The 13306-nt window shown below is 42.0% G+C and overlaps 1 protein-coding gene across 1 annotated transcript in view; it reads right to left on the bottom strand.

Annotated features, from left to right (window-relative positions):
• The window catches only part of LOC311507866 (uncharacterized protein), a gene marked incomplete at its 5' end in the record, with an annotated part of 56793 nt that extends 49490 nt beyond the window's left edge, over window positions 1–7303 (bottom strand). Inside the window, 2 exons of the mRNA XM_084572406.1 lie at window positions 5341–5375; window positions 7108–7303. Coding sequence (XP_084428532.1) covers window positions 5341–5375; window positions 7108–7303 — 231 coding nt within the window. The remainder of the gene's footprint in view (window positions 1–5340; window positions 5376–7107) is intronic.
• Window positions 7304–13306: the final 6003 nt, after the last annotated feature.

Below are 13306 nucleotides of genomic sequence, written 5' to 3'. Positions count from 1 at the left end.
TCAAGATTGAGTCCTCGTGTCAAACCATTCAATTGAGGTCTGGCAAACTGGCAAAAGCAGGGAGTGACAATGACATATCCACCAAACAGTGGTGGACAATAGCAGTAGTCAGTTATATATTGTTATGTTCCATTTAATGGTTTGACTCCTGCATCCACTGATCCAGCTAACAGAGATTAAACACTGGCATGTACATATGCATGTACGTAGGTATTTGTGTTATTCAAAATAATTGCGAAAGCCCCCTTAAATAAATTATATCTAGTAGTTTTGACAATTTGAATTTCTTTAGGAAAATATTTACTAATAAAAAATAAGTAAATGTTTTATTTGTAAGCTGTACAAACATCATGTAACAGTTTATACGGGGCCGGTATCTATCGGATGTCTCCGTCAGGCTGCGTGATACGTACTGTCACTTCTGCAAACATGAAAGGAACAGGAGTAAAGCTTGAGCAGAATGACAGCAAACACAGACATACTTTTCTCCTTTGAAAAACATCCCAATGCGCTGACAGGCAGACAACACCCTGAATAAAAACTCTGTCATGGGAGTATACTGCAGCATGACAACACACTCTTCTTGTCATTGTGAGAACATTTTTCTGACCTTTGTACAAATCTGATACCATGAATGACTGCTCCTCGCATTAGACAATAATTCAGATCATCAGATCAGACAGACTTTGTCTGAAAATGTTGACTGTCTGGATTTTGAAATTTAAAGAATGACTAAGGGATTCTGAATTAGTTAGTCACTCTTCAGAAGAAAACAGGAAGCATGTATGTATCAACCTTTTTTCTCGCAAATACTGCACATCCCCTTGATGCTGAGATGTTGAGATGACAGTTTTGACACCTAGTGTGACATACAGTAAATACTGAGGTAATGGAGTTTTTGGTAAATGAGGACACATGGGACAGGGATCAAACAGGTATCTGCTGCCAGGGAAGCAAGTTTTCTAAAAACAATGACATCATCTATCATCTTATTGAAGTCTCACATGCACATGCACAGGCTGGTACTGAACTTGTAAGAATTCATATTTGCATGAATGAATTCCCGCTTGCCTAGCCCTAGGACCAAGCCCCCTTTAGTCCTGTTGATCCATTCATTGTAGGTCCCATTTAATGTGTGAGACACATACTGTGTGAGTTTGGCTTGTCCATTCTCTTTTACATCAATGGTTCACATTCATATTTGTAAATGACACATATTTGCCTGCAGCGTGAACATTGTTGAGGTCCTAAACAGTTCCGCTTAAACCGATTAAACAGATTTAACTGAAATGTGAACTGCATGCATACAAGAGTAACGACAATTTGCCAAATCATAATCAATCATGTGAGGTTTTCACACAGAATCTGACAGGAAGTGAATCGGACCTAGGACCACAACTGCAAGTGGTCCAGAACTGATCTGACAGAGTTATTCACATCACGTCTGATGATAAACTCCTAGTCCTAGGTCTAGGCTTAATCTGATTTCAATCTTAAAACTTAAAATCAATCTTAAACGCTTTCTAAATACATGAAGACAAAACAAAGACAACATGACAACACCACATAGCCACATAGTGACCTGCAATCATTTAGCCGCCTTGTTAGCTGGAAGAGTTCTCTCCACCATTCAGTAACTCATTAACCAATGACATGGTGCACAACTCTGGAACCAAAATGCTCTGAGGGAGAACACAACAGCTGAGGCAAAACAGAAACCCCTCTATTAGTGTGTTAGCAGTTAGCTGGGCAGCCACAGTTAATAAGTAAGCCAATTATGCCATAGCAGTAACTTGGGCATCGGCATGGGTATGAACAACTATCAGTGAGAACAATCCATCCCCATCCATTGTCCAGCAGTGTCACTCACTGTTAGATGAAGAGTCAGTGGGAAGCAGGAAGTCCTTTTGGTTTTTTAATATATCTCTATTTGTGGACTCCTTCTTGGCAAGTGTGTGTGAGAGACAGGAGGCAAGACAGACTGAGAGAGACAGAGAGAGAGAGAGAGAGTGAGAGAGGGGAGTGGGTGTGTGTCGGACAAAACTATGAGAGAGAACAGTGGTGTTTTCTCGTTGGTCTGGTTGGTTAACTGTCTGGCCAGAGTCAAGGGAAAGAATGTACTCCCATTAAAATGCATTAAAGAGAGAGAGAGAGAAAGAGAGAGAGAGAGACAGAGAGTATGCATGGGTGTGTGTCCATATGAGAGACAGAGAGAGAGAGCCGGATGAAGATATAAACAACTTTATTTAATTTAAATTTACAATCCACTGTAATATTGTGCACATCCAATCAACTCCAACCTTCGTGCGCATGATTTATTTTATTTTGAAGGGGTGGTATGAGGAAACAGTGGAATACTCCAAAGACGAGGAAGCGGCGTGAAGAAATCAGAACAGAAAGTAAGTGAAAGTGAGCGAGGGGAAAGTGGATGAGGAGGAGAGGGGGACTGAAATAGAAAAATGAGGTGCAAGGGAACGCTGAAAGAAGTGTGGGTGAGAAAAACAAACAGAGATCATGGGAAAAAAAATATATGAAAGAGGAGGAGGGGAAAAAAGGAGCGTGCAGGAAATACAGGGAAACGTTTGGTCCACAGCGTGCGACGACAAGCGCAAACTTTTAGATTAGTGGCGAGCTCATCGTGTCGCCTGAGTCATTGCAGGAGACTTGATAATAACAGTAGAAAAAATGTAAAACGAGAAATCCCATTTATCATGATACAAATACATTAAACAAGGAAAAGATAAAACGGATTATATCAAATGGAGAGAGAAGGGGTGAAGATGGAAAAAGGGTAGATAAGTGAATTAATGGAATGGAACAGAGAAAGGGAAAGTGAGAATGCAGAGATATGTGAGGGAGGAGAGAAGGAGAAAGACAAAGACAAATGGAGCAGAAGAGATGGAATGAAAGAAAAGGAAAAGAAAGAGAACAGGAACTAAAAAGCATTCGGCAGACAGACTTGCTAATGGATGGGGTTGCAGGCAGCATTCCTCAGCTCAGAAAACCCGTACACATGCGTGACTGACGGCTGTTTGATCAAAAGCTGGTAAGACAACAGCACCACGACAACAATTTGCACGCAGGGCAACAGCAGTACGCACAGAACTGCCACACCAAAAGTGGGCTCCATTCACTCCACTAACACTACCAGTCTTCACATGCATCAACTTCGAGATGCACCTATACAATTTGACACATGATAAGTAGTCATTCCGGCCAATGTGTTAGCACAAAGTCACCCATCAAGGAGAGACAAAGCAGCTTTATTATCATATTGGATTCAACTCTGCTTTGGTCTCCACCAGTTTGCAAAAAATCTCTTTTTATAGCTTTTAAATGTAGCCACTAGTTGGTAACTCACTTCATCTAGCTAATGTTGGAAACTGGACAGGATGCAGCCACAAATGTTGCTAAAAGTTGCCTCGTGCTGCTGGAAACCTGGGGAACCATGCTGCAAATGTGTCAGAAAACTGAAGGTATAAGTTCAGTTTTCTAAAAGGCAGTTCAGTTAAAAAGGCTACAACAAAGGGCTCACTGAGTAATAAGTACGCCCTCCCTACGGATTTTCCACAGAAAGAGTCCAGACAGTGACTACTTGACAGCCATCACTACCACCAGTGCCTTAACACTGACTGGTACTTGCTGTTTCATGAAAACAAACCAAACATGAAGGCTGCAACCCTGCCAGGGCATGAAGCCCAGCCTGGTAAGAACAGCGTGGTCCGGTCAGTCCTCGACGTTGTTATTATGGGCATCATTAATTAACCAAAAAGCCACAGTGTGGCTCCACGTGGAGCCTTTGTTAGTGACAGTGCCCCCCTCCGCCCACCTGAAATAAAGATAACTCCTCATTTCTGTGGCTCTCTTATCAGAGTGCAGAGTACAGTCAGACTCACCCTTTAACTGAGCACAGAAAAAAAAGAACAAAGAAAAAAAACTCAATGGTTTCATTGTCAGTCTCTGCTCCAAGTTTGGTCTTGCAGAGATTTTTTTTTATGTGTCACAATGGTATTTGGAAACAAGGTACAACAGTTATATTTCTATTGTGCTTTAAATCATTTCATTTTCATGGAACTTAAACTATAGTCTGTCTACGTTACATGATATTCCCAGAGTGGCCAACATTATGTAACATTATGTTTGCGGAACTACTTTAGAGAGCCGTAGGTATGTGGTTAGCATCCATAACACCTGGATTGCATGTGACAGTTGGACTAATCCACAGGAACTAAATGAACTTAAAGGAAAAAGATTTTCCACATAATGGTCTGCTTCTTTCCAAAGGTGTGGGACGGGGTTGAGGTCAGTGCTCTCTGCAGGGCAGTCACATTCTTCCACAGTGAAGTGGCAAATGTTGCCACATGTTTAGAAGCAGATTATGAAATTGCATGCCGGTTCACTAGCAAGGTATTAGCGGAAAGCAATGTGTCTATAGCAATGCAAACCATTGCCAGTAGTGTCCACATGCTTTGGGCCATATTACATATACGGTAAGTTAAGACTTTTTTTATTATGCTCTGAAGGATTCATAAATATGTTATGTACAAATCCTCTGTGTAGTAAGGGTATTATTAACTTCAGAACTTTAAAATGATTCCAAATCATACAACTGGTTCCTGGATTACACACAGTTGTGGATATTTTGTGTCAACAATGCAAACGGCATAAGGCAAGTTCAACTTCACTGTGGCTGTAATAGGCAAACTGTTCCTGCAATGAAACGTGTGATTTGATTCTGGGTGAGTCATATTACAAAGTCACCCCCATACAGCAAAGTCAGGGCAATCAGGGTCACAGCCTATGCTGGGAATTGTTGATTCGTGGAGACAGTATCAAACTAAAGTGTATAAGTTGGTGTTCTATGGCCCAGTATAATGTCCCTGTAGACTTTAAACTGGTATGATCCTACAAGGCACCTTCTATCATTCAGTAAAAGGTTAACACTGGATTTAACCAGCTTCTTTAATCATACATTCATAGTTGTTGCAATATTCCCGGTGGCTTGTGTGTGTAGTCTATAGTGAAACTAACTTTATCATGTTTGTTTCTATCTCTAGTCGCCACAGTCTAAAACAAATCTAAACCCTGATCAGATGGATCTATCTGACCCATCTGATCAGAAATAATGTTTCTACATCTTTCCCTTTTGAAAATGAGCTATACATTCAGTCCTTCTAAAGTCACTATCCTGAACTCCGGCTCCAGGAAACACACCGCGAACTCTCTGAAGCAATCTACATGATAGACGCGCAGGTTCACGCACAATCAAACGCAGTAACACTGCAGCGGCAGTCGGGTTAAACTCCAACAAGTACTCCGGGTAAATCATCAGCCTCTTACCTGCTCTGTTGATGATCCTTCTCCTCTGCGTTGCTCTGCTCAAGTCTGACAGGCAGCTGCTTGCCTTTGACAGGAGTTTGTCTTGTGGGTGGGTCCGGGGCTACACCTGCAGCGCACCGGAGCCGTGCGTAATGGGCGTGCTCAGGACGCAGCTGACCCACGCAGAATAGTTGTCGCATTACCTGTGCGCCTTGGGAGAGAAATATGACGGTGTGACTTACGAGTTAAAATCTCGTGGTGAATTCCGCGGAGAAAGTTTTAAGACCCATGTGAAGTATCTCTTGCTCGCACTCTCCCCCCCTTTCCCTTTCTCTATCTCTTCCTGTCTGTGACACCATTTTTGGAGATGTAGTCTATCAGTTTCTCACCAACACTCAACTATTGTAACTATGTCAGGAATGTTTGCCACCCTGAAGCAGTTTCTTTGGTCTCTGTGTTCTCCCCTCCGATGACACTGATGAAAAACTACAGCCGAATACGCTGAATCATTCTAATCTGTCTATACTATCTAAGAAAAGCTGTATTTGCACCGAAGGGAGTACATTAAAGCAACCTGATAACAAAAGAAAGCACACAAAATAGTTATGAGTGATATTTCTGATACATTTAGGGTTAGGGTTAGTTTCTGCCTGAGACATTGGGACATTTAGTCTGTGAACAGAACAGAGAGTGAACTGAAAGTCACTGGAACACTGGAATGTAATAGTGGCCCCTGGAAATAATTCATAATGATAATTAATTTTTCAGCCTCATACATGTAAACAACACAAGCGGACATGGTAACGTGGTTACAAGATCCACGTGCTGTTTGCTATATTGGCTACTCCAGACATGTATCGTCACGCTTACAATAATAAACATGTGGTTAAGGAAGTTAAACCTCTATAATCGGTCATGGTTTTATCTAACATTCAGTTTGAAGTGGTTTAAGAACTGTATTCTCCTTGAGCTGGAGCCTATCCCAGCTGTCATCGGGCGAGAGGCGGGGTACACCCTGGACAGGTCTCCAGTCTATCGCAGGGCCCTCCTCAACCTCCTCCATACAGAATAGCCTTTGTTGTCAATGCAGATCACAAGTTGTGCAGCTTAAGATGCACGTTATAAAATGTTAAAAACGCTTTAAAACAGTAGGAAAAAATGTGATCTGAATCTGAATTAGACGGAAGTGGAATATACATATGAATAAAACCATGAATGTAAATATAAATATAAATCTGACTGCGCAATACAGAATATGACTAAGGCATATACAGATATTATGTACAGTGTTGTTCAGATTGTCATCCGGTTAAGATAAGATTATTTACATAGCAGCAGCGTGGTCACAATGTAAACTGTTGACATGGTTGTGTATCAGGCAGAAAGTTTCTTGGACTGATTTAGAGCGGCCACAGCTCTGGGGAAGAAACTTCTTCAGTCTGGTTGTGTTGGTGAGGAGGGCTTTGTAACGGCTGCCTGATGACAGCAGTTCAAACACAGATAGCAGGATAGTACGAACGTGTTTGGTCCTCGCAGATGCTTGTTGCTTTCCTTCTCCTCTAGCGCGGGGAGCTGAGTCCCGATTATCATTTGTGCATTGGCTGAAGTGCCTTCCTGTCCACTGCAGAGCATCTGTGATATCTCTTCTTCAGTGCCCTCAAAAAAAAAAAAAAAACGGCCACTGCTGTGCCTTTTCGACCTGTGCAGTGATGTGTGTTGTCCATGTGATGTCCCTGGAGGTGTGTGCTCCCAGGAACCTGATACTGGACAGACTCTCCACTCTCTCACGTCCAATGAACATCCTGAAGTCCTCAACCTGGGATCTCCTGAAGTTGATGAGAAGCTCCTTGGTTTTTCCAGTGTTCAGGGAGAGGTTGTTCTCAAATGCGGGGACACAGTCATGGGTGAACAGGGAGAACACACATCCCTGTGTTGTGCCTGTGCTCAGGGAGATGGTGGAGGATGAGTGGGGGCCCAGTCTCATTGCCTTGGGGTGCTATATGCGGAAGCCCTGGATCCAGTTACAGAGCTATGGGCTCAGGCCGAGCTGGTGGCGTTTGATGTTTGCCAGTGAGGACCAGCAGAGCTATCCTCACAGAGGGGCTCTGTCTCTCCAGGTGAGTCAGAGCCGTGTGAAGAATGAGGGAGATGGCATCCTCTGTGGATCTAGTCGCTCAGTAGGCAAACTTGTGTGGGTCTAGTGTGGCTAGGCCCATGGTGTCCTTAATATAACACCTCACCAGCTACCGGTTGTTGAGGGAGGTGATGTTTGACTTCTTTCTCTGGGTCTGCAGCTTTGCGTGGGTTGACTCTGATCATTCTGCTCTCTGTGACTGGGATGATGGTCCTCATCCCTCTCTGTCTCTGCTGTCAAACCGAGCTCATTGGTCAGTGTGACATCGGGGTAGAGGGAGGCGTTGGAGCCCTGGTAGTCAGTGAGAGCTGTGATGCCTTGCCACAGGCTGTTGCGGCAGTCCTCTACCTGTTGTTTTTAGTTTAGAGTACTCATGGCTATATAGCTACAACTTCCTCCCTTGATATATATTACTATAGCCACCACAGGATGCTGTTTCAGTGAAGTGGATATCGTGTTCATAGTAGGTTTGACTTAAGAGGCCTTCTTGCATTGTTTTGTTATTTTGAAGAATCATGTGCTAAATGTATCGGGCTGAAATATGCCGGATGTTTCTTGAGCTGCAGTGTAGTGTAGCTGAGTGTGAAAACTATACGTCATTCCACACAGCAAGTTCAAACATCCAAGTAATGTAACAATAAGAGAAGAGGTCGGATGTTTGATGTGATATCTGAGCACATAAGCCCTCTACCCTAAGTAAGTCTTTGACTCTGAGTCTGGGACTCTGATTTACAAGTATACAGTGGCACACCTGCACATAAATTGTTCCGTATGCTTGAGAGCACTGACTGTTGGTTAAACAGCCACTGGTTGCTATAGGTGTCAGACTGATCACTGAGCTGCTTTGTGTTGAGCAACACTCACAACCACGCCTCACATTCCTCTGGAGCTGGAGCCAGGAACACACCCATCAGCAGGTTATACTATGGACCCAGACGCACATGCTCAAATGTACTCATGGCCTCAAATGGCACTCAGTAATCCCCTTTGTTCTTCTAGAAGCAACTTGTTGTGACGACGTGTTTGTGAAAAGACTTCAGTGAATACATTTGAGTGTCTGTCTGAAAGTTTTAGCGTCAGGTGTTGGCACGGTCAGACTCACCTGAGGAAGGTTTCAGGACATCTTCCAGTCAATCTGGACTAACAGAAGTGTGTGCGCTAACCGATGAACATGCCCACTCCTGATTTTGGTGGATGAAAATTCAGACAGAGGAGGATATAGTTTAGAAAACCAAATATAGCTGAAATGATTAGGCTAAATGTTAAAAGAGAGACACACATTTGGACAAAACTAGGACTGTCACTTTTTCCAAAATCTCAACATATTCCCATGGTTTCAAATAAAAGCATTAAGTAAATGACTTAACTTAATAGAAAGAACTATGTTCATTGTATTAATAACAGGAAATCAGGGTATAAAAGACTCTAGCAGTTTGACGGATCGGTTTCATAACTCCTACATTTCCCGTAAGGCCTCTCAGTAGTTTTTCTTGTTAGACCATTCCCTCATCTTTCATCTTTCCAGCTCCTAGCTGAGGTATTCGGGTTACAAATCAGAAGTCTAATTTAAATCGGATTTTAGCTCATTATTACTGACTCCTCGCATTTTGAGGAATAATCGCCCTGAAATGCCATTTTGTACTGTATCATGGAAGAATGTGTCCCGCTGTGTTGTCCTTGAGCAAGAAATAGACTGTGATAAGCATGTGATAAGCAAGATGTAGTTCTCTGAGTGTGGTCAGAGAACTACAAACTGGGAAAGTTATTACATAGTTTACATATTTCCGATATGTAGGAGACACTTAGGAAACCAATTATCAGAGATCTATCATGGGGAACAATGTTCTTTACTTGAATGATTGTAATGTTTGTGTGTCTTTTCCTAAAAGCAGTCTTTGTTGGAGTCTTGGGTTAAAAGACTTCAGTAACATACATAACATGATATGTCCAGGCGGTTCGGAATATGATGTTTTTTCCAGAGCTGCGGGGAAAATAAAAAGGAAAACTCAATGTTAAGGTTAATTTTATCATCATGTCAAGTGTCAGTCCTGCCCCTCACCCAACAGGCAGCTGTTCATGGCGTGTGTTGTGTCACTTGGTCGTCCAGGGTGTGGCTGCCGACGGGAGAGTCCCTGTGAACCAACCTTTACTCACACGCTGATAACTCCTTCTGCTGCAACAGCTTACATAAGACCTCTGAGGTGATGTGCTTCCTCGGTCATAGGTGCTAAGTCAGCATTACCCTCAGAGCTGTGTCTCAATCCTCTAGATCTGTGACATTTTTCTTCTTTTTAAGTCTTGCAGTTGGCTCCGGTTGCGTCTGTTGATCAGCACCTTTAAAACCATTGCGGTGTGCCAATAAATACAGTGCATTTCAAAGGTGGGAACGTCATTGTTTCTTTTGAATTGTCAAGAGAAAAGAAGAATGACGGATGGTTAAATGTTTTCAGAAATCTCTTTTTAAACACGCCTGATTTCTGATTGGATGGTTGGACATTGTAAGAAGCAGCCCCAAGAATTTTGCTAAATGCTCACATAAGCCTAATAACATACTAACATGCTAGCCTGTTGATGAGTAGCCGGTGTAACATCTACCATCCTCTCTGTGTTGTTTAGGGGTTTAGTACGTAACCATGCCAACATTTGCTAATTAGCTCGACAGAGCAAAGCTGAATGTATAACTGAGGCGGATAGAGATGTTAATGGTGAGCAGACTAATTACCACTTATCCTCTGGAGACAATGATTTTAGCAAGTGTCTGAGCAAACTATGCAAACCTCCTTATTATCAGAGTCGTGATGGGAACCATGAACCAAATTTTGTATCAACCGATCCATTAGACTTTGAGATATTTCACATGAGTGCATAATTTGATGCGCTGGTAGAGCTAGAAGTCACAGAATCACCGGAATCTGTAGGATTCAACTCGTGGGCAAATGTCTATTCCAGAATTTTCCAAGATATTTACGTCTGGAACAAAGCAGTAAAGCCTTTCTGCTGTGTTCAAACCGAAACCAACCTTTCTCTAGAGGGACATTCCATCTCCCACCTTTATTTAACCAGGTGGCTGAGCTGAAAACAGATTCCTCATCAGTGATGAAAGGTAAAACAAGACATAATCTAAGACCGATGTCAAGACTTACAAAATAGTCCATTCAAGCTATGTAAGAGAGCAAAATTACTATCATAAATAAATAAGAGGGTAGTGTTACTGTGAAGCAGCCGGGTCAGTCAGAAAGATGATTTGCTCTGGGTTTATTCTTATCTGATGGTGTAGCAGATGCACAATCTCTTTGCAAAGGTCACAGACCAGAGGTTTAATGGTTTGAACTCTGGTGAACCACATACCAGTGTCCTTAAGCAATGCACTTAATGTTAAGCTGCGCCCAGTGCCTGGTGCTGGTGCGTAAATGTGGGTGCATTTGTGTGAACGAATGGGTGGATTCATCATTGTGAATGTAATGATTTGAGTACCAACAGGAAGAAAGGTGCTGTATAAATACAAGACCTTTTACATGAAGGGCTGTGGTCCAGCGTTTCTTTTCCGTGACGTCACTATAACTACAGAGCTGAATGCTGCTCATACTTCTACATCATTTAATTCTCCCTAATACTCCAGCCTTTTCTGGAACAGGTCCTACAGCTGCTGTTTCTATTGTATCTAGAATACAATAGAAATCTAGAATAACAACACAGTAAAGCTTCTTTTCAGACCAGAGATCTCATGTAAACACCAGAGATTAGCCCCACTCTCAGTCAACACTTCCTGTAACCATGGGCATGAGTTTTCTCACAGCAGCTTTATTTTCCTGAGCATTTCTATACTATTGATGCTATCTAAACAACAACACAGGCCATATTATGCTTGTCAGCGCCCGTTCCACAGTGACTCACTTGTTCTGATCTGGTGCATCCATCAGTGGGACGCTGGCATGCCTCTACTTAGTAGCTCAGGTGAGATGATAATTCTTATCTGAACTATGTGCAGACCCCCGCCTCTCGCCCGATGACAGCTGGATAGGCTCCAGCAGACCCCGTGACCCTTAACAGGAACAAGCGGTTACAGAAGATGAATGAATGAATGAATGAATGAATGAATGAATGAATGAACTATGTGCAGGCAAAGATTTGAAAACGTGAATGAAACGTCAATTCAAGGTCATAACATTTTGTCCAGTACTTAGTTTGTAAACCAGACTACGGGGCAACTAAAACTAACCTGACCTGACGAGTTTGATACAGGAAAAAATCACAGGTTTAAGTTGCTGATATTCGTCATCTGGCCACCATGAGCACCCGTACCAAGAATAATAGCAGCCCACTTGATAGCGCTCGACATTTTTTTGCTTAAAACCAGACTTGTTTACATTTTGGTGACACTGGAGTAAAAGTCAGTGGATCTCAAATTCCCCACATTAGCATACATCATCCGGGAACCATTAACAATAATCCATCAAACAGCTGTTAACATATTTCCGCTTGTTTCACAGTGGTTCACAGACGGATGTTATCAAAGCCAGCTGGCCAAAAAACAAAAACAACAAAAAAAATGTTGTTAGCTTCATTCAGGTTAATCAGGTTATTGCCAACAAGATACCCCACCAACCAGGAAACCTTGTAATTCTGGTGAGTTAAGATGAAAAAATAAATAAAACATTTGGCTTAAAGTAAGGAGGGTAAAAATGTTGCAGTGGAACCACTTTTAGATGACCAGCTGCAGAGTCCTGGTCAGTGTTTACAAGGTGGGTGAGGTCAGATCTCTGCCTTGGATTCTTTTTTCCTCTCCAGCCTTACTGTATTGAGATACTTTCTAGTGTTGCTGAAGAGCCACCCTAACATTTAAACCTAAAATAGGACATTTTAGGTTTAAATGAGCACTTTGTCGTTTAATGAAAAAGTCAAGGACTTCAATTTTAACTCACTGTTGGTGAGAAAAAAATATTCCACTATCCTCCTCTGCAAGATGAAATTTACAAATTTTATTGGACTTGACTGATTTCTAAAGTACTTTCTCTTCAGCCCCGGGTAAAGTGACGTAATTCCCGGCAACAGATGAAAGCACCTCGATGACGCAAAACAACAAGTGTCATCCTGACATGAAAAGGCAATTTATTGCTATGACAATCATCATGTAAGAATGCGCGGCCTTTAATAGAGAATCTGATACAGAATCTGTCCGGGCTTGTTACACTAGACTGCTAGCACAAAGCCTGTAACACACAAGATTAACAGCAAGTGGAAACTTCATGTAGTCTGAGAATCAACAGAAATCAACTGAGGAAGCCCAATAAAATAAACTGGGAAGGTGGACATATTCGCTTCAGTTATTTGTAGACCACTGGATATTTTATTTTTGTTTCAAAACTGCAATATCTTCAATTACATACCCGGATTATATGTTACATATGCCAGGATGGACTGGGTGAACTGTTCTCATGGTGAAGCCAGGACAGACACTTTCATACTCAAAGGTATGAGAGTGACTGTATCGTTACAGTCTTTGGAATTCGGAGATAGAGAGAAAATACAGAAATAATTTTAAACTTCAATCTTATGTTGTTGTTCCCACAACATGAATTCATTTGTAGAATTTAGAATAAGGAGTGAAAGGTGGCAGTAGCTTATTTGGTCCTGTCGGAGAAATGCTCTGACAGAGAAGTATGAAGCTCACATTTTGAATTTATGATGTCTAGTCATTTATGATGTCTAGTCATTTATGATGTCATGTCAAGGTGGAAGATCCATGTATAACCGGCTAAAAGGCAGCCAGCAGAGACAAATTACTGATCATCACGCAGAGCTGGATTATATCATGTTACAATCATTTGTGTAATCTGTGGCATTAACTGTGCA

Source organism: Chelon labrosus (genome assembly GCF_963514085.1).
Source record: "Chelon labrosus genome assembly, chromosome: 22".
In the NCBI taxonomy this organism is placed as follows: Eukaryota; Metazoa; Chordata; class Actinopteri; order Mugiliformes; family Mugilidae; genus Chelon; species Chelon labrosus.
Note: the sequence above shows the minus strand (reverse complement) of the source record. Positions and strands in the feature narration are given on the sequence as shown.